At 57.2% G+C, this 26,920-nt stretch overlaps 1 protein-coding gene across 8 annotated transcripts in view; it reads right to left on the bottom strand.

Annotated features, from left to right (window-relative positions):
* The window catches only part of KDM4B (lysine demethylase 4B), a 184,620-nt gene that overhangs the window by 71,344 nt on the left and 86,356 nt on the right, over positions 1 to 26,920 (bottom strand). For all 8 annotated transcript variants that reach the window (XM_055251366.2, XM_055251324.2, XM_055251365.2 and 5 more), the window contains exons 7-9: positions 11,243 to 11,292; positions 5,664 to 5,767; positions 649 to 786 (exon numbers count right to left, since the gene is read on the bottom strand). In XM_055251366.2, coding sequence (XP_055107341.2) covers positions 649 to 786; positions 5,664 to 5,767; positions 11,243 to 11,292 — 292 coding nt within the window. The remainder of the gene's footprint in view (positions 1 to 648; positions 787 to 5,663; positions 5,768 to 11,242; positions 11,293 to 26,920) is intronic.

The raw sequence follows: 26,920 nt of genomic DNA, 5'->3' as shown, positions 1-26,920 counted from the left end.
GAGACCAGGAACAAGAATCACCAGAAAAAAATCAAGCAAGGCCCACTCGCTACAAGTCCTCCCACGGGCACGCTAAGCTCACCGTGACCTCCAGGGACCCCGCCAGCAGGAAGCACCCAGGCACTGGGAGCTGGGGGGCTGCCACCGACAGGGGAGCAGGGAGGGATGGGGGCAGATGCCTGAGTGGGCTCCTGAGTGGGCTCCTGCCCGGCCAAGTGGCCCCCAGGAGAGAGATGTCAGCAAACAACCCATCCCCGGGACCATGATGGCCAGGAAATGCCCAGGAGCCAGCCAGCAGGGGGGACAATGGTGCCGGTGGAGGAAACACCCCAACCCCTAGACCCAAGCAGCCAGCCATGCCCAGGAGGCCCACGCACGCCGCGGGGTAGCTGGTGTATGCAACTTGCCGGAGATGGGCCCGGGGCCACCATCGTCCACCCAACCTGCCCACCTCCTCTCCAGTCTTTGAGGTAATGAGTGCTCTGGACAAAAGCTCTCTGAGGAGCCCGGAATCAGACCCTGGTTGAGAGCCCAGGCCCTGGGCTCAGCGAAACGGCTGCTGGACCAGCTATGGGCGTGTGGCTGCAAAGGCAAAAAAGAGCCTCCTCCAGCCCTGCTGGGACCTGTTCCCAGTGGGCAAGTTCTTACCTGAGTGGCCACTTTGCCGTAGTCAATCCACCGCAGGGTGGCGAAGTTGGTAGATTCTGCGCAGTTGAACCCGTGATTGAAGCCGGCGTGGTAGCCGTAGGGAAATGTGATCATGAATTCCCCAGCCTCCTGTGTGATCTGCAGAGGGAAAGGGGACAGGTGAGGGCAGGGCCACCAGAGATGCACCAGGGGACGGGGCACAGGGACTTCCCAGCAAGTGCCAGGGAGCCTGGCTTATGAGCCAAGGAGGTTTCATGAAGTCAAAGGTGATCCAGGGACTCCAGGGCTCCAGCCCATTTCCCACACGGCTCATGAAGGACATGATGAGCAGCTGCAGCCACAGCCACAGCTCTGCAACCTCCACTCTGCTCAGCCGGGCCCCTCCAGCCCCAGTAGCCCCTGCCCTGCCCCAAGGCGGCCGTCAGCATCACCCCAGTGGGAGAACCGCAGATGGAGCCATGGCTGGATGCAATGCCCGTGGGGGTGTCTCCAGCCGGACCTTCATGGGGAACGATGGGGGCCTCCTGCTTTGGAGGTGGCTGAGTCACATTCACAGTCACTGTGACACGTCCTGAAGCAGCTGGGGCTGGTTTCGGGGCAGGTGGTGCTGACAGCAGCTTTAGAATGCTCTGAAGACAAGACACTGCATGAGCTCAGGACACCTTCTGCCCTCGCATGAGAAAGGAACCACCACTGCACATGCAAAACACGCCAGGAAGGGGCCTGCGACCCGCCGCCATCCCAAGCCGTTTTTCCATCGTATACCAACAAGGGGGTGTCCACGAGGTCATGGAGATCCAGAAACACTTGCACACCGGGGACAGGACCTGACACCACAGATCAGCACCCTGGAGAGCGGGCCGATGCTTCCAGACCCAGGTCCAATTCGGATGGTCGGCCCATTCGACTTTGCAGGTCTCTGAAGCAGGACCCCCTAAGCTGAGGAGCCAAGCCGTGCGTGGCTGGGGTGGGGCCCATAATGACCCCAGATCCAAGGTTTCCCAATAGCCACCCCAAGGCCTGGAAGAAAAGACAGGGCTGCCTACCAGTGCTGGGGGGCTACAGCCTCGTGCCCTAGGAACCCTTCCCACTCTGGGGACACTCGAGATGGCCACACTGACCCCCCACTCTCTGCTCACTGCTAAGCCCGTTGATAAAGCCTTTGAAAGAGGCCCATCCAGAAAGATCGACAACAAATTTGGAGTGATGGCTCCCACCTGCTATACCTTGGGGCTCGGGCCAAGGGCTTCTGGGAGGTGGGGCTGTGGGCCCAATCCACAGATGTGGAAACTGAGGCTCACAGACTAGAATCCTTGAAGTCAAGTGGGCTCCTCGTCTTTATTTAACATCCAGTAAAACGCAGGGATCACAGGCTGCTCGGAGTGCTGAGCATAACCACTGATCCAGACAGGAACAAAACATGCCGGGCCCCCGGGCACGCCTCCCAGCAGCCCTCTACCAGGCCATCCCCACCCAACCACGCACGCACTCTCGGTCACCACAGACCTCGTTCCCTCCTAGCGGTTCACATGAACTGCGTTGTACAGCAGGGACACGTGCCTGTTGTCTTCCGCCCGGTGCGCATTTCTGAGATTTGTTCCCACTGTCGTGTGCACCAGGCGACCGCTCCTTTTCATTACTAAACAGTACTCGGTCATGCGTGGATCTATGGTTATTTATCCTCCTGTTGACGGATGTGTGCGCTGTTTCCAGTTTGGGGCTCTTGTGAAGAAAGCTGCTAAGAACACTTATGTACCAATCTTTCTGGAGACATGTTTTCATTTCTCCTGAGTAAATATGCACAGAGTGGCATCACTGGGGCACAGGGTACATGCTTCCGTTTCCAAGAAACTGTTGAACAGTTTTCCACGGCCATGGCACCGCCCTGCATCCACCCCGGCTGTGAGTAGCGTGTGGCTGCGCCCTCCTCGCTGGCATCTGGTGGTGGTGTTCTGACGTGGCCGTCCTGGGGCTGACGGCGTCTCCCAGCCGGCTGCCTCCTGACTTCTACCGACGCTGGGCACGGAACCATGGCTTTCGTTCCTGCAGCTCCTTCGTAACGCGTCTGCTCAAGCCCCTCACCCCGCATTCATCGGGCCGTTTGTTTTATTATCTCTGATTTGTAGGAGTTCTCAGGCCTGCTGATCATTACGTATTCCCCCAGAAAGATGGGCAGACATCACTGGATACACTGAAGTCACCAACAAGCCGTCAGAACTGGCGAGGCTTTCAGAAGCCAGCCACGGCGTCAGACATCAATCAAAACCGACACAGCTTGGAAAAACGCCAGTCCTTAAGAACACTATGATTTTTTTTCAAATAATTAATTGCACCAATCAAGGGAAGTCAGTGTGCATTAAGTTATATTTTTAAATTCCCATTCAAGTGACAGCCACGTGCAGCAGAACGAGCACGCGGCAGAAAATAGGGGTGGTGGGGAGCACACGTGGCCCCAGAGCCTGGCCCCCACCGTGCAGGACGTGGAGTTCTCTGGACTGGCTTCTCCCCACTACGCTGGGAGCTCCGTGAAATGAAGGGCAAATAAAATTAAGGTTTGGGGCTTTTTTTTTTAAAAAAATGTAATTACCAGGCCAGGCATGGTTGCTCACACCCTTAATCCCAGCATTTTGGGAGGCCAAGACAAGGGAAACGCTTATGCCCAGGAGCTTTAGACCAGCCTGGACAACAGAGTGAGACCCCATCTCTAGAAAAAAAAAAAAAAGTTAAAAAGGTAAAGTAAATGTCATTACTGATTCCTTTATCCTACTTGAGCTGGCTTCGGAAAGCCTTTTCCCTGACTACCTGCTCTAAGGCCAAGTGACGGCTCCTGTCTCTCCCCTGGAGAACTAGGCCTGCAGGCATGCGTCAGGCAGACGTCAGACTCAGAGCCTTCAGGGATCCAGTTGGGCCCCCAGAATGCCAAGATCGAATGGGGGTGATGGCAGCAGAGAGCCAAGCTCTCATGGTGTAAGGACCTCACTCCCCCAGCCCTCCTGTGAACCAAGGCCTAGAACAGAAAATGCACTCGGTTAGGACAAGAAGATTACATTCCTGCGAGGAAACCTGCATCCTGGCGGCTTCATTCCGCGCTCACGGTGTCTGTCCCCTGTGTCACTGCTGTCAACATTATCCAACAATCAATTAGAAGGCGTTGGGATGATGAATAGGCTTTGCGGCAAAGTCATCAGTGGTGACAGGACGCAGCCCCAGACGCCAGGCACGGAGAAAGCCCGGAACTCGGTTTCCTCTGCAAGCTCTTGCAGAATAAATGAGGGAGTCAATGGCAGACTACAGAAATACACACTTTTAATTATTAAAAAGCTCTGCTATTGATCGGCTTTTTCTCCTAGAAGTAAATACCATTACAAAGATTTATAAGGGGAGTGTGGGGAGTCACTCGTTTGAAGGCTGCCAGGAATTCAGATGAGGGGACCCACGCTGCTCTCTGGAAGGGACGTTCATCTCGAGCCCGCGGTGTCTGAGGGGCTGAAGGACGGTCCCCAGGCTGGGCGGCACAGGGTGCTGCTCGCTGCAGTGGGACAGGGGCCTTCACTGTGGCAGCCTCTGGAGAAACCGGCGCCTGGCCCCGGCAACCAGCTGGGGGTGTGGGGGAGCACAGCTGTCCTGCCTGGAGCCCGCCTGCTACCATGCGTGGTGCCAGAAGCCGCTCTGGGGCTGGTGGTGAGCCACCTTTGGCTCAGGTTCAGGAACTTTACAGACAAACTGCAGTGCGATAGACGCTGACCTGGGAGTCCAGGCCACTCGCCACCTGCCCGCCCCTTCAATGGGCACCCCCCTACAGGAAGCACCACTTTGGAGAAGGTTTTAGACAAACCAGCCAGAAAATCAGTATTTCTCACTTCCCTGAGCAATGCCATGATCTGTCTGGTTTTGCTGGTAATGAATGATGTTCCAACCAGAAGACGGGGGAGAAAAGGAAAGGCCAGAAACCCGCACTTCTCCGAGCGAGATCTGAGCTGTCTGATGAACGCCCGCGGCGGCTGGGAGGCAGCCTCTGGGTTGCGGCCCCGCCAGGAAGAGCGGATCCCTGATGTGTGAGCTGATGCTTTGGCGGTTTGATTGAAATGTCACAAGCAATTTCCGGCTGGCTGACACTCAGGGCCTCACCACAGAGCATGCTCCCGAGCCTGCACATCACTCTTCCCATGGAACCTCATGAGCTGGGCTCCCCAGCTGCTCCCCACTCCTGCCCAGCACTCGGGGCTGCGGCCCAGACTTGCCTTGCAGGTTCCTGGCATGTGCCTCTCACCTGGACAGAGCTGGGGACATAGGCCTAGACTCTCCCATGTACAAAGGCTTCACGGGGAAGGAACTGCCTCGAGTGGGTGTAGTTGCTGAGCTGGACCCTAAGCACAGCCTGCTCTGCTCCTGGGACACCAAACCCCAGCTGTCCATCAAACCAGGTATAGGGAGGCCCCACCCGTCGGCCTCAGGTCTCCTCCATCACAGCCTCCACCAGCAGCCCCTGAAGCAGTGAACTGAATGAGTTCACAGTCTTCACAGTGCAGGACAGCCTGGTATGTCATTTCTAAACAGACAGTTCTCTCCACGGCCGGGTGACGTGGGCCATGGGGTGCCTGAGACTTAGGGTGTGGCCTGGGGTGGTAGGAACCAGGTTCCCACCTTGCACGGGGCGAGGGGCCCTGCCCTCTGTTTCTTTGGTGGCTTCCCGCCAGGTCAGCAGGGGCCACCCCTGCCCTTCCACCCCTACAGCCCCTGCAGAGGGGCCTCTGATGGCCACACCCAGGAAGAAGTTTTGGTTTGGTTTGGGAGGGGAGGTTAACACCCCGCCAGACTCAAGCTCTGCCGTCTTCTCTCCCCCGTGGAAGAGCTGTAACTGCTGAGCCATGCGGCCCTCCTCTGCCTTGCTGATCACTGTTCTAGAAACTTCTTCAGGGTTAAGCAGCTTATCTCCTGGGGGTATGTGTGGCCACCTGGGCTTGGGCCCGGTACCCACTCCACCCACAGGCGTGCAGGCCCCGCCCCGTACGCACCCGGCTGAAGGGGATCCCGTACTTCTTCAGGATGATGGGTGAGATGAGGGTCATCTTATGCCGCAGGAAGGCGTCGCAGCCCTGCGAGCTCCCGGGGAAGAAGCCTAGGGCGGAAAAGGCAGACATCAGTCTCCCGGGCCACAGCAGGCCTGGGTTGGTGAGGATGCTGCACTCTGGGCAGGCTGGCTCTTTCCTCCCATGGAGAGCAGGAGTGTGGGAGCACAGAGCATGGCCAGACCTGCCCTTGGTTCTCAGGGCCCCAGTGCCTGCAGGTCGGGGGGAAGGAGTGCACAGGAGCCGCCCCACAGTGCCTTGCTGTGAGCTCTGCCAGTGGCAGACAGTGGTAACACCCTCTGGCCTCTGCGCAGTGACCACGCGAGCAGATGCCTGGACTCGTCTCTGCCCAGCGGCGGGGGCAGCCAAGAGCCTCCTCACCAGGCGAAGGACCAGGGTTACTTGTGTGACAAAGTGCCCACCCATGGCATACACTTGGGTCCCTCACAGGGCGCAACTATACAGAGACTTCCCTCCGACCTCCCCCGAGACAAAATCCACCATATCACAGCCCACACGGTTGCTCAGTCAATGAGAGAGCACGACCCTGGGGAAAGGACGCAGTGTGGCAGCTCTCCTCTCGGAGCTGACGTTCTAGAACCAGACCAGCCAGGGACGGTGGGGAGTGAGCAGTGCTGCCTCCCCCTTGGGCACCTGCTTTTAAGGCCATGAATGAGACTGTGCACCTGCCCCACACACAGTACCACAGGTGTCTTCACTCACTGCACAGGTGAGGAAATTGAGGCCCGGGCCACCAACCGACTCACCCTCGGCCACAGCACTGCCAGGAAGTGGCAGAGTGGGCCTGACCCCGGGCTGTGGTCGGAGCTCATGACCTCTTCCTGTTGGGCCGCGCTCAGCATGGCGGGCTGCATGCACGTGTGTGGGGCTGTCTGTCTAGGAGTGCGCTCTGCAGCTAACTTAAATCAGCGCCTGGAAAGCAGGCACTCACACCAGCGGCTCGGCGCCTTCCCAAACCTCACAGCCAGGCTGGGCGCGGCGGCTCACACCAGGAATCTCAGCACTTTGGGAGGCCGAGGCAGGTGGATGCATCTCTTGAGGCCAAGAGTTGGAGACCAGCCTGGCCAACATCACAAGACCCCATCTCTACAAAAATAAAAATAAAAAATAAACCAAGCTTCCTAACTAGCACAGTTCAGGAACGTTTCCAAATCACAAGGTGAAGACCCGTGCATTTGGGGGGTAAGGTAAGGATGCCCTGGCTTCCCGGCAGCAGCTGCTGAGGCCCAAGCCCCTCGGTGTGCAGCACAATCCCTGTGCCAAAGGGACTTCCCTGAAGCAGCCGGGCCCCTGGAACCAGCACCGGGGGAGCCAGACGGGCCCAAGCCAGGAAGGGCAGTTCAGGGAGGGGACTCACCGCCTCATCTCAGGCACTTCCTGCTCCACCACCCACTCTGCAAGTGGCAACAGGCAGGAGGCCGGTCCAGGAGGCAGGAGGATGGCGGTCAGGTGTGGAACAGGACGGGCGCACCCGGGTGAAGCCCGGCTCCAGCACAGACTGCGGAGCCTAGCACCTGCTCCCCACCAGGGCTGCTGGCTCTCCCCGGGCTGTGCCTGCGTCCCCTGCCCTGTGACGGTAGAGAGGTACTGCCACGTGAACGACAGAGGTGTGGGGTGTCATGCCTGCAGCAGACATGGAACCCACAGGCGTCCACCTCCTGCCAGGACTGACCAACAGCCTCGGCCAGCCCGAAGGCCCTTCTAGAAGCCTGCACAGACCTCAAGCGCCTCCAGGACGGGACACACACCCAGTGGGTCATTGGCGGAAGGCAGCACAGGTGTGTGCGAGAGCACCAGCACACGGAGGCCCAGGCACACGGGGAGGCGGGAGGGCGGGGCCACGGTGCTTCTGCCGACACCCAGCCGCTTAGACACCACGGTGAGGTTTTGCAAAGTATAGGGGTTTGCCGAATCCAGCAACTTTTCTCTGCACTAAAAGCATTTCAATTAGAATTATGACTGCCTGCCACCCGGCCCGCCGGCCTCTCCGCAGTTCCTCTTTTTAATGCACAGTTTAAGTGGCTCTCATTAAAGCTCTAACAAAGGCGCACATTTTAAGTGATTAGCACCAATAAGGCGCCAGCACATTAATGCTCTCTCCATGGGCTCCACAACTCTCCCGGCGAGCCCATTTGGAGCACAGCTATTCATTTTCCATATTAATCGCACACCCCTTCCACCGTCCCAATGATGGAGCACATCGCCTCCCCCAAAAACAGTCTGGGAGGGGCACCTAGGAACACAAGGGGGGTCGGGTCGGCTTTCCCCAGCACTGCCCCATCCTGCCCCCAGCTGCCATCCAGAAGGGGAGGGCAGGGCCCTGAGCCAGAGGCCACAGGGAACTCAAGGCGTTTCCACGCAGCCGTAGGCATCTGACACATCCCCCCACCTTCCTGATCCTCCTCGGGGTTCAGAGCCAGGCTGGCTCCCAGAATACTGGAAGCTGCTCTGCCCTGCTAAGGAGTGACTAGGGTCTCACTCTGTCACCCAGGCTGGAGCGCAGTGGCTCCATCACAGCTCACTGTAGCCTCGACTTCCCAGGCTCACGCTATTCTCCCGCCTCAGCCTCCTGAGTAGCTGAGACTACAGATGCGCGCCACCACGCCCAGCTAATTTTTACAGAGACAGAGTCTCATTATGTTCCTGAGGCTGGTCTTGAACTCCTGGGCTCAAGCGATCCTCTGACGTCAGCCTCTCAAAGCACTGGGATTCCAGGTGTGAGCCACTGCACCTGGCCAGAGTCCATATTTTCTAAGAACCCCTGTGAAAGCACCACCAAGAACTAATTCTTCCCTGGCTCCCCCTCACCCAGCTCAGGCACTGAGCCCTCTGCACACCTGGAAACCAAACCAGCCCTCCAGGTGCCTGGCCTGGCCTCAGGGTAGAACTGGTCACATTCCAGGGAGAGAGGATGTGGCAGTGCTTGGGGACAGGGGTGGCCCCGCCAGATCCTGCCTGTGGCCTCTTCAGCAGGCTCTTGTCAACCTCTGCTTTTCTAATGCAGAAGTTGCACTGGGTGAGAAGGGAGGGGACAGTGGCTAACTGTAGTCTCCGTTAAATATGGAGGGGGAGAAGTGGCTGGCAAGGATGGGGTGGCCCTCTCGGTCTGGGCACCAGAGAGCACCAGGAGGGGCCGCCTGGGTGAAGCCCGGCTCCAGTATAGACTGCGGAGCCTAGAGCCTGCTCCCCACCAGGGCTGCTGGCTCTCCCCAGGCTGCGCCTGCACCCCCTGCCCCGTGGCAGTAGAGAGGTACTGCCGTGTGGATGACAGAGGTGTGGGATGTCATGCCTGCAGCAGACAAGGAGCCCAAAGCTGCTCCCTGACCGCTCAGTGAGGTTTTCTTCTGTGGCTTTCTAAGTGTGGCTGGCTGAATAATGGAACTCCAAGGCACCCACATGCTAACCCCTGGGACCTGTGAGTGTGGCACCTTCCATGCTGAAAGGGACTTTGCAGATGGGATTGAGTTAAGGATCTTGAAGTGGGGGAGCACCCTGGCTATCTGGGTGGTCCGATGTCTTTCCGCGGCTCCTCAGAACGGTGAGGCAGAGGGACTTTTGGTTACAGCAGAGGAAAGTGAGGAGACCAGAGACAGAGGCTGGAGTGATGCGGCCCAAGCCAAGGGATGCGGGCGGCCTCTAGACGCTGGAGAAGGCAGAAACGGGTTCTCCCCTGGGACCGAGTCAAGGGATGCGGGCGGCCTCTAGACGCTGGAAAAGGCGAGAAATGGATTCTCCCCTGGTGCCTCCAGACGGAACTGGCCCTGCCTGCACCTGGGTTTTAGCCCCTTAATGTGCATTTTAGACTCCTCACCTCCAGAACTGTGAGAGAATAAATGTGTGTTGTTTTCAGCCATTAATTCTGTGGTCATTTGTCACAGGAGCCTCAGGACGCTAATACAACGCGGGGAATGTTTCTTTAGCTTATGTCTTCAAAGTTGTTTTGGAAATTGGTATTAAAAAAATACAATGGGAGAAATGCTTTAATCTGGCTTTTCTTTCACTGCTTTAGTATGTAAGTGAGCTGGACCTTTGCTACAGCCTGTCTGTGACTGCAGAATTTCTACTATCAGAAGCGTGCTCCTAAGACCAGGGTTCACCTGTGCATAAGAACGGGGTCCAGGTTTCCAATAGAAACGCTAAAAAATACAAAGAGCAAAGCCCTGGGTCCAGAAGCCAGGACAGCACATGCCAGGAGAGGGCCCAGCCCGCTCCCCAAGGACTCGCTTCCCCTCTGTCCCCGCCACCGAATCTACCGCGCTTGGGCAACATTTCCTGCACAGCCACGCGACTCCTGGCGCGGTCTCTGGGACAGGAGACCCTTATTTCCCTAGAAAGACTGACAGTTCCCATCTCCAAAGCCAAAAGCCCACGGGAAGGGGAAGAGAGCGTGTGGCAGGCATCCTTTGGCTCGAAGGTTTGGAAGGGACAGAGGACGGCAACCAGGCAGTCCCGGGAGCCTGTACTGAGGCTAGGCGAGAGCTCCTAGAAAAGCCGTGGCTGTCGTGTGCTGAGCTGCCCGACGCTGTCCCTGAAGGGCGAGGTGCTCAGACAGGGCCCTCTCAGCGCTGTCAGAGGAACAACGGGCCCTCACTGACCCTCACCCCTCACGCACCCCAACCTGTCCACCTGCCAACCCAGAGGAGCCAGCTCTTGAGCGGCTGGGAATGGACCAGCGGGAGGGAGGAACTGCTTTAGCCAGCCGTGTCTTTTCATGACTTTCCAGGCACTTAGGAGCAGTGAGGTGTCATGAAACTTGCACCCCTGTTGGGCTGTGACATCGGCGCCGACATGGGGACGCTGCCCAAGTGCCTCAGGGCTCGGTGGTCAGGGGAGCTCAGGGTGGCCCCACCCCGGGTGTCTCCAGCTGTCTGACTTGTTTCCAAGTATCCCACAACCTGAGGATCTGGCACTCCCTCAGGCACATGTTGGGACCCTCTATGACAAACCCCTTCTTTCCCAAGAGTCCCCAGCGAGCACATGAATGTGAGCTGGTGGCATCGCCCGTGAGGACATTTGCCAAAGGTGTCCAGGTTGGGTCCCAGCAGAACAAGGGCAAACACCATGCGGCCACCATGTCAGCTCCCCGGCAGGTGAGTGGACTGCTGGCTGAACTGTCTCCTTTCCTAGGCTTTCTCGGAATTAGCAAGGGCACAGGGTGCGGTCAGGTGATGGGAGGAAAACGAACACAGGCTGCCCTCCCTGGGCCCTGGCAGCCTTTGACCAGACCCAAGAAGTCTGCGCTAAGAAAACTGGAAAACAGGAATGTCTGGGCATTCTGTGCGAATTTCACAAGAGACAAACTGCACAGCAGAAGGGCGTGAATCTGACCACGAGGGTGGGAGGAAATGGAAAAATCACACAGTAATGGCTCAAAGAATGTCACCACTCCCCAAAACCCAAACCCAGACCACAGCAGAGCCCGGGGGACGCCAGCTGCTCTTCCCCGCCCACAGTTACCTCCCACCCGGTCCCAGGTCCCCGGGGCCCTCAGGGCAGTCACCTACCGATGGCCAGCCGCTCCAGGCGCTTGCCGTGCTCTGGCGGGATGGCGTACCTGCGAGAGAAGGGAGGCACGTCAGAGGCAAGATCGGTGGCAGCCACGCATGGGGGTGTCCCTGGCGGGACCAGCCTTGGGGAGATGCAGACAGTGCCCAGAGCAGAAGCAAAGTGCAGTCGTGGTCAGGGCTGTGTGGAGGGGATGGCCAGGGCCAGGGGTGGGGGCTTTCAGGACGGAATCCGTAAGGAAGCGAGGGGGGCGGGTGGAGGAGCGGGGAGTGAGGACCATGGCTCAGTGGCTTGTGACACACTCAGAAAGCCAGGAGTGGGGATGCTCCCAGTTAATCGGCACTCCACCTCAAGGAGGCTGAAAAGGCAAAAAATAAAAGTACTGGACTGGAACTGCGGGTGGCGAGGGGACCCTGGGGGGGCCAAGTCTGGAACAGGAAGCATCTGGGGCCCCTGGAGCTGCCAGCCCGCTCTCCAGGCCCACGTCACGGTCTCCAGGCCTACGTCACCTGTTTCCCGGCACTGGGAGCCAACAGGGAAAAAGCAGCTTTGGAAATGAGAAAAGCTGCATTTGTCACCGACTTTGTAAGTTTTATTTTTACACATTTTACATTTGAAAGATCACCAAGGCTCCATCATGAATAAGAAAGACGTTAAGATGAAAGTGTGCAAACAGAGGAAGCGAAGTGGGGGTGGCATCCCGCTCATGCCGTACCGGAAGCTGGAGACCTGCGACGCTGGGGCTCTCTTCCCATCAGGGAAGGTGGGCACCAGGAACTGCAGCCTTGAGGGGGAGCGAGAAGCCCCAATGCCAACGGGGACACCACCCAGCCCACTCCCGAGGCCTCCGGCAAAATAAAAACCTCAATTTCCAAGCGAAGGGGACAAGGACAGGGCCTCGGGGACTTGAGGGCGCACTGCTGAGTGCCAGCTGAGGGTGGTCAAGTCCCATCCTCGACCCCCGCTCTAGAGTAACAAGGCCAACAGCTCCCGTTCTAGAACAGTCACACAGATGAGAGGACACATGACGTGGTCTCTCCCCCAGACCCTCCCAGGGCAGAAGCAAGACAAGGAAAAACTCAGAGGGTGGGAGATGGCCCCTGCTCCCCTACAGCCCCTTCCAACCGAAAGGCCACTTTGTTTTTTAATGAAATAAAGAAGCCAGGCGCGGTGGCTCACACCTGTCATCCCAGCACTTTGGGAGGCCGAGGCAGGCGGATCACCTGAGGTCAGGAGTTCAAGACCAGCCTAGCCAACATGGTGAAACCCCTCCTCTACCAAAAATACAAAATACCAGCTACTCAGCAGGCTGTAATCCCAGCTACTAGGGAGGCTGAGGCAAGAGAATCGTTTGAACCTGGGAGGCAAAGGCTGCAGCGAGCCAAGATGGTACCACTGCACTCCAGCCTGGGCGAGAGAGTGAGACTCTGTCTCAAAACAAACAAACAAACAAACAAAAAGGCCGGGTGCAGTGGCTCATGTCTGTAATCTCAGCACTTTGGAAGGCCGAGGTGGGTGGATCACAAGGTCAGGAGTTTGAGACCAGCCTGACCAATATGGTGAAACCCCGCCTCTGTGAAAAATACAAAAATTAGCCGGGTGTGGTGGCAGGCACCTGTAATCCCAGCTACTCAGGAGGCTGAGGCAGGAGAACTGCTCGAATCCAGGAGGGGGAGGTTGCAACGAGCCGAGATTGCGCCACGGCACTCCAGCCTGGGCAACAAGCAAGACTCTGTCTCAAACAAATTAAAAATAAATAAATAAATAAATAAAAATAAATAAATAAGGAGGCGGCAGGAGCCAGAGAAGAGGCGAACATCACGGAGCCTCTAATCTAACAGGACACAAATAATTAATATCTGGGCATGCTCCCAGGGTCCCCAGCCGAGGCGAGCCCAGCATCTTCAACTCTGTCATCCTCAGAGAGTCTTCCATTGTCTGGACAGAGGTGCGTTCCCCTTTTTTAAATGGGCTTTTATCGTTTTCATAAAGATGAGAAAAGTTAATCCCAATCCAAAGCACCTTTGTGGGATTAAAGACCCCTCCACACAGGGAATGAAACACTCCGCTCCTTCTGGGAAGATGCCGGGGACGGGAAGGAACTAATTTATGGCTCCAAGGCTGCGATGATTAATGCCGTATCCCCAGCCTACAATGCTGCTCCACTTAATTACTGCCTGTAATTGGGAGTTGTAAAGATAAGATTAATTGAATCTGGCGAATGTTAAAAGTTTAATACATTGGAACGTGGCTCCGGTGTTATCAGAAAGCACAGACTGCGGGACGCTGGCCCAGCCTTCAGAGGAACGGCCCCCCGAGAAACCACAAAGGACTCTTGGACAGGAGGCCGGACAGCCACGGAGACTTCTGGGCTCTGCCACCAGCAGCACCCAACAGCGAGCTGCACCTCCCGCCACCCGGAACAACCCAGTGACGGCCTCGGGGAACAGAAGACCTGATGCTGGCAGACCTGCCTCCCAGCCACCCCCAAGGACACAGGCAGAAGAAAAACCTCAGTTTCCAAGAGAAAGTGCCAGGACAGGGCTTTAAGGACACACAGAACTGAGTGAGGCTGGAAGCGCCACACTCCATCCACACAGGGCTGAAAGCACGCTCACGTTCGCTTAGGGGAACAACCCCAGGACGGGGGACTAGAAGGTAGCCTCGGGGCCTGCTTCTCACACCAAAGCTCTCTGGGTGTCCAGAAAAGCCCAGTCCAAACGACGGGGTTGCGACGGCACTGGTGGGCGAGCCATGGAGCTGGCGGATTGAAGCAGATGCATGGCAGAGACCCACAGTCACCACAGGAGAAGAGACTCAAGGAGCCTTCGGGCCTCCCACAGGGGTGTCTCAGCAGGGTCCTCTGCCCAGGCCCCCAAAGAGCAAAGAACGCACAGCCTCCTCCTCATAATCCCTGCTCGGGGACATGCTGGGGCATCCCCGACATTTGGCCTTGGCTCTGGAGGAAAAAAAAAAAAACAGGCAAAAGCAGCTATTTGGGTTGGAAATGTTTGCTCACTAAAGCTCGAGGCAGGGGGAGCATCTGTCTGGCTATTAGCGAGCAATTTCTCGGGGCTGTAAAACCAAGTCAGGTTTATTGGCCACCGACACGGGGAGGCAGTTTGTCTCGCTCCCTGGAAGCTCGGTCCCCATCACAAGGTCAAAATTCACGGCCAAAATCAATCAGCTTTGCCTGCCTGCGACCCCAGGAGGTCTCTTTCTGGACATGACAGCCCTGTGTGCCTGGGTGGCACGGGGCTCTTGCATGTTTTCTGGACAGACAGCTGCCCAGGCCCTCTGGCTCCTGTGCAGGGGCCACTGGTCCCCAGCCTGGCCTGCTCCCAGCCTTCCTCCACCATCCAGCTCTGAGATGCTACCGGCTCCATGTCCTGCACGGGCCCTGCCCACAAGCCCCCAGCATTCCCTCCCTCCCCTCCCTCCCCCATGCCAGCACCACCTCCTGCTGATACAAAGGCCCCCACACCAGCCTCTCTGTCCTCTGACTCTGTCAACCTCCCCGGGACCCCGCAAGGGCTGACCACCTCTCACCCTCTAGAGCCCTGGAGGCCAGGTCATTGCACGTGTCCCTCCCTTCTAGCATCTTCAGAGCACGTCCCCAGGACTGGGCTGTGTGTGGCTGGCCATCTGCAGCTATCAGCTCTCCCTAAGCCAGGGGCAGGGTGCAGAGAGTCTGAGGCCCAGCGCACAGGAATTGCTGGAAGGAGCTGCAGAGGTCAAGACAAAGGAAGCAGGAAGAGCGACTCCTGGAACCTGGTGGGTCTGTGCAAGGCAGAACAGGCCGCGGGGCTTCAGAAGGCAGAGTCAGAAATGTTAAGGGGGTGGGGAGACTTAGCTCAGTGCAACAAGGACTCTTCCAGCAAGCTAAGCTCTCCGAGCACGGATCAGGTGCCCTGGGGTGTGTCTGGGCAGGGGCTGAAGACAGCGCCGTTGAGGAGGCTGCCAGGTGAGCCTTCGGGAGGGAGGGGTGGCCTGCACAGGTCCCTCAGGTGCCCCCACTGCAGGCCCCTGGCCTTGCCTGGAGAAATCTGGTTCTAAATCAGGGCGAATGCAATTAGGATGTGCCCCTCTGAGGACTCGCATCGGCCAGGACGCGGGACGCGGGACCCAGGACCAGGACCCAGGCATCGCCACTCCTCTGCACCACTGTCCATAGCAACCCCCGCGGGGTCTCCATCTCCGTGTTCTCAAAGCCCTGCCTGTCTGCCCCCCTGTACCTACTCCCTCTGTTCTGGAATGCTGTACACCAGTCCTTCTGGAAGACAGTAAACCACAAAGTCATAGAAACTCAGCTCCGCATCTCCAGCCCAGGCTCTGGAGCCATCTACCTGGTAGCCACCTGGCGCTGGCCGCAGATGGCTCCACAAGCTCCGTGACAGCCACACGTGGTGGTGACCAGAAGGTCAGGAAACAAACCCAGGCATCGGACATCCTTTCGGAAAGTCAGTCATGTGCAAGCCAAAGCGGCGTGGGTGAGAAAATAAAATGGGAGAGACAAGCACCATGACGTGGCCCCTCTGGAGCTGGGGACACGAGATACATGAGGTCACAAGATGGTTAACAAACAAAATGATGGTCCAGCAGTGTACCAGCTCCTAGGCCCGTGGGGAGACACATGTGAGCTGGCACGGTGACCTGCCAACGAGGACATGAGATCTGGAAGGAAGGACACCCCGGTGCGGGGGCAGTGGGTGGGCGGGCACGGGCAGGTGGGCAGCCCCTGGACCCTCTACCTTCCCAGGCTTCTCTTTAGGTGTTTTGAGTAGTGAATGTCACCAACCTTACACTTACTGCCACCCAAGAAAGGCAAAGCTAAACGCCTCAAAGCCACCCACAGGGCAAGAGTGGGGGCCGGGCCACCTCTCGAGGGGCTGGGACCCAGAAGCAGAGAGCAACTGAGGCTGAGCCCTGAGGCCTGACACACGTGAGTCTGACCGGTGTCCAGAGACACTGGTCACACGGGAGGTCAGGATTGCAGCAAGGACTGGGCCCGACGTGGCAGCAACGAGCCGCATGTCCCTGTTTCAGTGCCGGAGCCAGAGGGTGGGGACGCCCACCAGGCTCCACCAGCATGCTGAGACCAGGCCTGAGTCCAGGCTGGCGGCAGAGCTGTCCAGGGGATGCTGCGAGGCCCCGACAGCCTTGCTTCTTCTGCTTGGGCAATTCCCCAGGGGCTCCTGGCGACGGGTGGGCGAAGCTTCGCCATGGGCCCCAGAAGCCCCCGGCCGTGCAGAGGAGGGGATGGATGGCGGGCAGCTCACGAGCCAGAGCCGGAGCCGGAGCCAGAGAATCAAAGCAAAGGCGTTCTCTGCAGGCAGGCTCTCCCCTCCAGCCAGGGAATGGGCCACTGTCATCTTGCCGCCACGCCGGCCTGGGAAAGAGTCTTCTGTCCGCTGCAGAGGATGCTATTAATAGTGTAATTTCTTGGTGTTTTGTTTATTCCCCCGGAATGGCTTGATGGATGTGAATAATTATCAGACTATAAAAGCCAGCAAATGTGCTATTTTCTATCGCTCTAAATCATCAAACAAATAAAGTGTGAAACAGCACTTTTGAATATAATTTTCCCCTCTAATGGCTTAGAATTATTATCAAGAACAATGAAAATAAATAAGCAAATGCCTTTCAGTTAAAAATTAAATGAGTGTGTCAGGAAAGGGAACACAGGCCATCCTGGGCAGCCGGGACCTGCCAGGGAGCCCCTAGCTACGATGATGACGAGCAGACGGGCTTGGGGCCGCACAGGCCAGGCCACCCCTGGGCGCCATCCTACAGGGCCCTAGCCTGAGGCGGGCCCACGTCTGGCTCCATAAAAGCGTGGCCCCCACTGGTCTCTGCAAAGCGGGCGCTGTGGCCCCTCCTGGGCTGGGTGACGCTGCGCAGTGGGGCTGCCAGCTTCGCCTGTAGGCACTGCCTGCCTAGCTGACGCCCCAGCACCCCCAGGGACCCTGCCTGCCATGGCCGAAGCACACTGCACCTGACCTCAGAACCCGAGGTGGAGGAGGTAGGTGTCCAATATCCCGCCCCCTCACAGCCTCTGCCTCTCCCAGCCATGGGCAGGCAATGCCAGCAGGGCCGCTGCCTCTCAGACGAGCAGAAAACCCGAGATCGGGGCAAAGTCTCTGGATGAGGGATGTGATGCTGGCGATGGCCACACATGTCCCCACCACACCTGCCGGCTGCCCCAGGCTCCCTACCTGGGCCTGGGCGGCACTTCCACAGCGACCAGGTGACTCCCGGCACCCTCTCCCTCCTACTGCAAGCGGAATGGGCTCCTTGGAGGCTCTCAAGCCAGGACTCTGTGGCCCTCACCTCTGGCAGTGGCCCCTGCCTGGCACCATCTTGCTTGGTCCCTGTGGATGGCTCCGAACCGGGAGATGGGACATCATAGTGTAAGTTTTTTTAAGATTCGTGTAGCTTTCTCCCAGGTGACAGTGGCACTTGGAATCCATTCCATGGCCCAGCCTGACAGCTCCTGCCAGAGGAAGCTCTTGGCAATTAGGTGCCGGGGATGAAAACGCTCTCCTCCCTGCCCCCCGCCCAGGAATGTGTGCCAAGAGCAGGGGTCCGACCAAGAGCCCTTCAGAGACGTCGGCGCAGCCCAACGCGTGCTGGAGGGTGAGGAAGTTAATTTCACAGTATCTGCACGGGCCTGGGCAGACGGGCCTTCACCATTTAATGCGCTATCATCGCAGACACAGAACCAGGGAGGCAGAGCCTGTGCACGTCACGCTGGAAGTACCCGAGACCAGGTGTCAGGTTGGACAGAGGCCACCTGGCAGAGTGAGCCGCCCACACAAGCCCAGGAGGGCCACGGCAGATCCAAATGCCAGCGGCGTCCCCAGGACCCCAAGTTGCAAGCAGAACAGAAAAGCCATGGTGACCACCACCCTCGCAACAAAGCCCTATGGTGGCCCTGGCTTGCGACCCAGCAAGACGGCTCTGGCACGCTGCCCTGTGGCTGGCACAGGCCGGGAAGGAGAGCAAGGCAGCTACAGGGTGGGCTTCCTGCGAGACCCAACAGACAGCTGCTGTCTCAGCCCCACACCCACGCGAGCCCCTCCACCGACATGCAGTCCCAGAGCCAGCTAAAGACGAGCCAGGCCAGGGTGCTCTGCTCCTCAGAGCCGCACGGTGACCGGGCCAGGGACGCACAGGTCTGTGTGGTGACCACTGTGCTGCACCGTGTCAGCTCCGTCCACAGAAATTGCCAAGTTCTCTGAGCGCCTTCTATGTATGCTATGGATAAATTACGCTGCAAACAAAGCTGTTCACAGGAACCTGAGGACCTATTCACCGCACTGACGACACAAGGACCAGCGAGCCACAGTCCCTGCCTGAGTTGCTGGGCTCAGTGCCACAGAGGCACTTGGTTCTTCAGAGTGTCTTCGGTGCTGTGGAGTCCAGGGTGTCCACCAAGTTAGCACAGGCCCCACCAGAAACCCTGAAGAGACCAGGTCACAGATGTCCTCTCTGGAAAAGGCACCAGCCCAGGTGGTTTTAATGAATCCTACCCGATGACCTTCATCTAAAGGGACAGTGCTCATGTACACACATGGCTGGCAAGCAGTAGGGAAGATCTGATGTTACTAAGCTCGTTTGCTGAATCTGGCATATTTTCCAAATGGATGAATAAATGAACGAATGGGAAACCCTATCACCAACAAAGAACACACAAGCAAATGATAAGCCAGTCCCACATGGATGTAAAAATCCTAAATACAGTATTAGTGAGTCAAGCACAGTAGGCTATTGCAAGACCAAGAAGAGTTTATCCCCAAGGTTGCAAAGACATTCCAAAAATTAATATCTATCAAAAATTCCAAAGCATTTGGTACAAAAATTCTCAGGCAACCAGGACGAGCAGGGACTCTCCCACTATCACCTTCACGGCGAGGCAGGAGAGGACACAATCTGCCCGTCATCACAGCACACACCACACTGCACTAGAGACACTAGCCAATGCGATATATCAAGAAAAAGACAAAGGGTTTACCAAGCAGAAGGGATAAGATAAACTTCTTAAAATCGTAATAGAAACGTCTAAGCAAGGCGTAATGGTGCGTGCCTGTGTTCCCAGCTCCTCAGGATGCTGAGGCAGGAGGATCACTTGAGTCTGGGAGGTTGAGGCTGCAGTGAGCCATGACTGCACCACTGCACTCCAACTCCAGCCTGGGCAACAGAGGGAAACACTGTCTCTTAAAAAAAAAAAAAAAAAAAAAAAAGTTTAATTATAAGTTTCTACTTAGGAAATCTAAGCAAACAAACAAACTGGTAAAACTATAGAATTAAACACAGCCCAGCAAGGTGGCAGAATTTTTAATTAAAAAAAAAAAATCAACAAAAAGAGGGTTTCCTCTACAGCAGAAAGAACATGAACAGAACACTCTAAACCCACCAGGGTAAACCTGTCCCTCGTCTAGGATGGAGCAGGAATTCTCGCCACAAACAAGGCCACACACAGACCTGGTGGTGCACCTGCCTGCTGTACTCACAGGCTCTGACCTGGGAAGCCGGCGCCCACCTGGGTAAAACCCCTCCACACCCCTGCAACAGCGCATGGGGACGGGCGGGAGGAAGGGCAGGCGCCAGAGCTTACCACGTAGTCACCAGCAGCAGGAAAGGCATGCTACCGACGGCCACCCCAGGAGGATGGGTCGCCCAGGACAGGCGGCCGCCCCACAGGTCAGTCTGGTGAGATAAAGATGTTAGAAAAAACACCTGTACAGGCAAGGGAGTGGATCCACAGGCCAGGACACACAGACAGCCCGGGAACTGCCAAGAACACTGAGGTCCCGTATCCCGGCTGAGAGAGAGGGAGAGGAGCTGTCACCAACCGCAGGCTGCTAGGAGGGAGAGATCGCAGGGGACCGGACAGAGGGCGGGAAGAGGAGGAGTGAGACCCTTTCTCAAAGACTCACAGGAGAAACGGGAGTCCCAGAGCAGGTGCAGGCCCCATGGGGAAGGCTCCAGCCCTAGCATTCTGCGGGGCCGGCCCTGCTCCCCCAGACGCCAGTGCTGCAGAAATGCAGCCAGGCCTGGGCTGCACGGCTCCTCCCAAGGCAACGACAGAACTCCTCCCAATGTCTGATGGAAAGCTACCATATTTCTTCCTTCTTTTTTTTTTTAACAGACAGGGTCTTTGCTGCAGCCTCAAATTCCCAGGCTCAAGCAATACTCCCTCCTCAGCCTCCCATGTAGCTAAAAGATGACAGGTGTGCACCACTACACCCAGCTAATTTTTTCTTCTTTTTTTGTAGAGATGGGGTCTCGCGATGTTGCCCAGGCTAGTCTCGAGCTCCAATGGCTGGCTCAAGCAATCCTCCGGCCTCAGCTGCCCAAGGCTCTGGAATTACAGGCATGAGCCAACCTGCCTATTTCTACTGGAAAAATCTTCTTTCATGGAGCCTCGTCCTGGGGAGAGGCCACCTCCCTCATTTGTCCCCAGCACAGGGGCCCTTTATGTGGCAGATACTAACACTTGCTCGGGAGACAGGATCTGCCAGGGAGCAGGGTGGCTTTCTCCCAGGAAGTAGCCTCATTGAGCTGCAGTGGCTTTATCTTTAACGGATCGTTTTACGGGACAACAGATGATGGAATTTGGTATCTTAAACCAGCGATGTCAATGATTTCAAATAATGACATTTTTATTGAGACACACAGGAGACCAACGGAGTCCTGGGCGCCTCGGCTCAGGGAAGATGGGGAGCCTGGGATGGGGAGAGCCACCCACAGGAATGCCAGACAAAGCGGAGCCGCAGGCGGAGGAGACAGAGCTCTCGGCTCTCGCAGGGCCAGCCAGAAGACCCCATTCCTGGCACGGTGGCCGTGGGTGGCCCGCCCTGCTCTCCCGGGCCACGAGGTGTCATCACACTGGCCCTCAGGAACCTGGGCTGGGTCAGCACCCCAGGAGCCGTGCGAACTTTACACACCGCCTGCTCCTTTAATTAGGAGCAGACTCGCCGAGGCAAGCCATGTCGTGTCCGCAATTAAAGGCCAGATTGGAGGCATCTGATCCCCAGCCCTGATTTATTTTAGGCCCACAAATTACTTTTATTATATGGCAAGGCCAAAAACGCAAAGTCATGTGCGAGTTGTTTGCGATGTTTCTCCTGCAGCCTCGCCAGGAAAGCTGTGGGAGTGCCCGTCACAGGGGAGGGTGTGCAGGGCAGGTGCCCAGCAACAGAGCGGCGGCTGTCAGGTTCGGACACAGTGCCAGGGACACAGGGCCACTGACACACAGCAACCTCCCTCACGTGCCTGCTGTCAAACCGGCCTGAATTTCTGCTCATCAACAACCAGGAGGCAGCCCCCACCATACCCAGACCCACGGCCCTCCTCCAGCGTTATCTGACCTGAGTGGGGACCCTTTGCCGTTTATTCTGTTAAAAGGCACAGGATGGTTTAAACAGGAAAGAACAAGGACAGTCTCCTAAGAGCACATTGGGTCTGAAGAGACAGGGACTGCAGCTGGAGAACAATCACGGCTTTTTTTTTTTTTTTTGAGACAGAGTCTCCCTCCGTCGCCCAGGCTGGATGGCACAATCTTGGCTCACTGCAACCCCCACCTCCCGGGTTCACACCATTCTCCTGTCTCAGCCTCCCGAGTAGCTGGGACTACAGGCGCCTGCCACTACACCTGGCTAATTTTTGTATTTTTAATAGAGACGGTTTCACCACATTAGCCAGGCTGGTCTCGAACTCCGACCTCAGGTGATCCGCCCACCTTGGCCTCCCAAAGTGCTGGGATTACAGGCGTGAGCCACCATGCCCGGCCCATGGCTCCCTTTTGTCCAGACAGTGAGGGATCACCTGGCCAAGATCAGCTCCCACATGAGCCGAGCCCAGCCCCGTGGGGCCTCAACACAGGCCGAAGGAGGTGCTGGCCTAGAAGAAGCTCTGAGGCCCTGGAAGGCTGTGGGGAGGAGACAACAGAGAATTCGAGAAGCTGCTCCAGCACCAAGCTCTGCAGAAGGCCAGCTGGGCACCGGGGCCAATGCGCCCGTGGCGGGAGTGAGCCACACGCAGGCGTCCCAGAGAGGCAGTGGGGCGTGAGGCCCTGGTGGGAGTCTGGGTCTCTGTGTGCAGAACACGGTCTGGATACCTGCAGGCTGTGGAGGCTCCCATCTATTAAAACGCTCTGATGCCTCTATGCTTACATTTATTTCATCACCGGCGCCCACAGACACACAGCACCCACTGAACCTCATGAGGAAACATGGTGACAGCCAGGCGCCTGGTGACCGAGATGGCCCGGGGCGTCCTAAATGGCATGCGTAATGATGGGACTAGCTTTGAAGAGCACGGGAGTTAAACTGTCTCACACACAGGCCGATGGCCATGGGGGTACATGCTCCTGTTCCTATGACCTAAGTCTCAGTCTGTGCCCACCACGGGCAGAGGCCACAGGATGCTGGGGCCCTCCCTGGGCCTCGGGGACCCGGGCTGGGCTCTGGAGCTCCTGGAGGGTTTGGCTCACACACAGGTTAAGTCTGCTCGGCTCGCAATCAGGTCAGGGAGAACAGGCGGCCCGAGCCCTCGGCGGGAGGCTGCTGAATGAGGGCCCTTAGCATCGCTGTCATCAGCCCCGTCCTGCGCCCGCCCCGTTTCATCAGAAGGCAGCCAGCGCTCCTGTCCCCTGCTGCTGGCGAGTGTGGAGGGGAGGAAGCCGTGCGCTGCCCAATTTTTAAGCAAAGATAACGAAGACTCTCTCCTCCCGCAGATTTGCTGCCATCTCCCTTCTGGGGAGCTGAACCCCGCCAGCAGCAGCCTCACCGAAGGGAAAGAAATTTGCCATGGAAACCAGGCCCTGTGCTCAGAACCCAAACCTCTGATGCCTACGTAGACCGGGTGGGTGGGCGACTCCGGGTTAGGGCCAGCCTTGCCGGCTGCAGTAGGAGGGACCTGCGGGTGCGCACAGACCCCCACAGCCTGAATAAACTCCTCATCCGAACACTGCCTGGAGGGATTATCTGAAGATGGGAATTCATGCCCAGTGATGACATTTCAAACAGAACTAACAGTTTCTTAAAGTGGTGGGCAGGGACAGGATGCCCGTGACTCGCCTGGCACGCCACAGCCTGGAAGCAGGCGCCAGGTTTGTTTCGCTCCTACCTCCCTAAAACAAAAATCCTGTGGCCTCACAAGCGACATGAGCCAGCGTGTGCACTGCCACTCCAACCTGAAGCGCCCGCTTTGAACAAAAGACTCCAAAATGAAGGCCATCTGCTCCTGCCAGACCAAGCCAGCGGGTGAGCGAGGCGCCGCAGACAGGACTCAGCACACGACGTGGGGCAGGGGCTGGTCAGACAGCATGAGGCTAAGGCAACCCCTGGCAGGGTCCAGAGCCAGCCCCGGCTCCCACCACACCCAGGCCCTGGCCCGAGAGCTCCTACAGCCACTCCATCCTCCTGGAACATGGCCAAGAGCAGTAGCTCCCCTGCTTAGGAACCTTCTATGCCCCCTCCTGCCCCTGCTCCTGAGCTGGCCACCCATCCCCCCCTCACCGGGCTCTCCTCCTCCCTCAGTCCTCAGAGCCCCCCAGTCTCCCTGCCTCCATCCCAAGGGCTCCCAGGCCTGGCACCGCTCTGGGGGTTGGGCGTGGGGTGTCTGGCTGCCCGGCCATACCAGAAGTCCTTCCTGATGTCTTCTGCTCCTGATGCAGCTCATGCTGGGCCCCGAGCAGGCATGAGCACTCCGTCAGGGCTTGAGTAGACCCGTCTCTTCAACCTCAAGACTCTGTTGGCTGAGCCCCTGCAGGGCACCCAGCACCCACATGGCAGGAAAGAGAAGTCTCACCTGCCCCTTCCCAGCTGGACATGTTCAGACTACATTTCCCAGCCTCCCTTGATGCAAGGTGTGGCCACGTGACTGGGTGCTGGCCAATGAGGTGTGGGCAGAAGTGGTGGGCCCTGCCCTCAGACATGGCCCCCTAAGCAGCCCATCAGTCCCTCTTCCCTCACCTACACAGCAGCACCCAGGGCGACCTTGGACATCACACATGCTGGCCTCGGTCCCCGCATCCCTGCATCATCTCCATCTCCCACAACAAACGTTCACCTTCAAGTTTGGCTAAGCAAGGCTTAATATGGTGACTCCATCAGAAACGGGTCTTTCCTCATCCACACCTTCGGGTTCAGGCCACCCTCGCCAACTGCGACACACCCTGTCCTCAAGGCTGCACATCACCCTGGCACCTGCTCCCAGGACCCGCTGCCCTCCTGATCCCACAGGGCAGAGCTTCAAGGGCAGATCGGATGTCTCCTCAATCTGTGCCTCATCCGTGAACAAGGACGTGGAGCCAGGGCACAAGTCAAAGGGTTACTCCAGGCAAAGCTGCTGCATGAGAAACGGAACATCATAAACGCAGCCCCAGTCACAGTTATTGATAGCAAGGCTTACGATCAAAATGAATTTCTTACATGAGCAGCAGGTGAAGAGATGATAGGTCTTTCGCAGAAGCCTCATGCTGGAAACAGCCCAAATGTCCGACCACGGCAGAATGGAAAAAGTCGACTAAAGTCCAGCCATACAGTGCAGAATTTCACAGCCGTGACAATGAGTGCGCTGCCACCACACACAACCGGATGAATCTTACACACACACCATTGAGCAGAAACACGAGGAAATCAGCCCATTTGTAAGACCTTCCAATGCAGCCAACACACAGCCTCACTGCCCAGGCCACAGGCACACACAGCCTGGCAAAGGGGAGAGGCAAGGGCGCCGCCAGCAGAGCCGGGAGGAAGCCGCCACCACAGCGTGCAGAGGGGGCTGGGAAAAGGAGGCACAGGTGGGGGCCATGTCCTGACATCGGGGTACACAGGGGACAGCCGGGGAGTCATTTGCTAACACATGCATGCGCGTGCACACACACATACATATATATCTGGTACTTACATGCTTTATGTCCGTTTCTGTACCAAATCATGTTTCCTAGCAAGAAATGCCTACAAAAGGGAAGCCCCGGGACAGGCAGGGCTCTAGACACCCCAGGACTCCCCGCCCCAGGGCTCCCACACTCCTTGCGCGACACATGCCCTGCGCTGCTGCCATGAGGGCCTCGAAGATGTGACAAAGGTCCCAAATCAGTTAACCTTAAGAAAGGGAGGTGGCTGGGCACGGTGACACACGTCTGTAATCCCAGCACTTTGGGAGGCCGAAGAGGGCAGATCACCTGAGGTCAGGAATTTGAGACCAGCCTGGCCAACATGGTGAAAACCCATCTCTCCTAAAAATACAAAAATCAGCCAAACGTGGCAGCGTGCACCTGTAATCTCAGCTACTCGCCAGGCTGAGGCAGGAGAATCACTTGAACCTGGGAGATGGAGGTTGCAGTGAGCCGACATTACACCACTGCACTCCAGCCTAGGCAACAGAGCAAGACTCCATCTCAAAAAAAAAAAAAAAAAAAAAAAGAAAGGGAGATGATCCTGGTGGGCCTGATATTCAAAGACAACAGCATGGAAAGGGGGGGAAGTGCCATTCTGCAGTGGAGACACTGGACATCCACACCCAAGCCGGGTGACCAGGACCAACATCAGCAGTGACGTCACGCTGATGGCTGCGCCTTTGACCCTTGGTAGGATGTGATGGGAGGGCCCTTCACCCCTGTGGTCTTCCTCTCTAAAACCCATCACCCCAGTCTAACCACAAGAAAAACATCAGACATGCTGATTAGGGGACATACAGATTAGGGGACGTTCTATAAACCCCCTGGCCAGCCCCCCTCAACACTGTCCAGGGCATCAAACACATCGTAATAGCCCAGGGCCCTACGGAGATGGGACAACACCACGTGGGACCCGGATGGGTTCAGGGGACAGAAAAGACAATGGGGGAAGACAGAGGAAATCTGGAGTATGGATCTTAGTTGATAACGCATCAGTGTGGGCCCATCAATGATCACAAGTGTACCACATTGATATAAAATGTTCATAACAGGGAACCCAATGGGGAACTCTCTGTGCTTACTACCTTCCCACTTTTTCAGTGAATCTAAAACAGGTTGAACAAAGATCTATTTAAAGAGAGAGAAAGGGGGAGAAGACTCACCAAAAAGGGGATGAAAAACACAAGCACAAGCCTGGGACGAATGAGAAGAGGGACCCACCCGACACTCGCCTGCTGCGGGGCGTCCTCCCGGCCCCATCACGGCCACCACCTCTGCTCGCCAAGAAACCAATTTCCCAAACCCATGGGCAACGGTGCCTGCTGTCCACACACGCAGCAGGGCAATCAACCATCCAAACACCAGAAGTCCCCAACTCAGCGGCACGGCTCTGGAGGAGAGCTTGGAGTGCGATTTTCACACAGCAAAAGGCGATATGAAAATCGCTCTGCAGTCCCCGAACAAACACCAAGTGTGTCTGTGTCTGTCCCTGCCAGCTCCCAGCAAGAGCCATGAGCCAGCCTGCTGGGACAGATCCCACCGACAGGTACAGTGGGAGCCCCGGTGAGTGCCCCGATGTGCCCTGAGTTTCCCGGTCACCCTGGCCTAGAGATGTTCTCCCAGTCCTTGGGGACGCCATCATGAGACACAGCTGAGAGCCCTGCCTGTCTTGGGGGCACAATCAGGCTGTGATTGCTTAACGTGAGTGAGGTTGGCAGGAGGCTGATCAGGCCAGCGGGAGAGGCTGTGATTCCAACACCTGTGCCCC

Source organism: Symphalangus syndactylus, chromosome 17, assembly GCF_028878055.3.
Source record: "Symphalangus syndactylus isolate Jambi chromosome 17, NHGRI_mSymSyn1-v2.1_pri, whole genome shotgun sequence".
Lineage (NCBI taxonomy): Eukaryota > Metazoa > Chordata > Mammalia > Primates > Hylobatidae > Symphalangus > Symphalangus syndactylus.
Note: the sequence above shows the minus strand (reverse complement) of the source record. Positions and strands in the feature narration are given on the sequence as shown.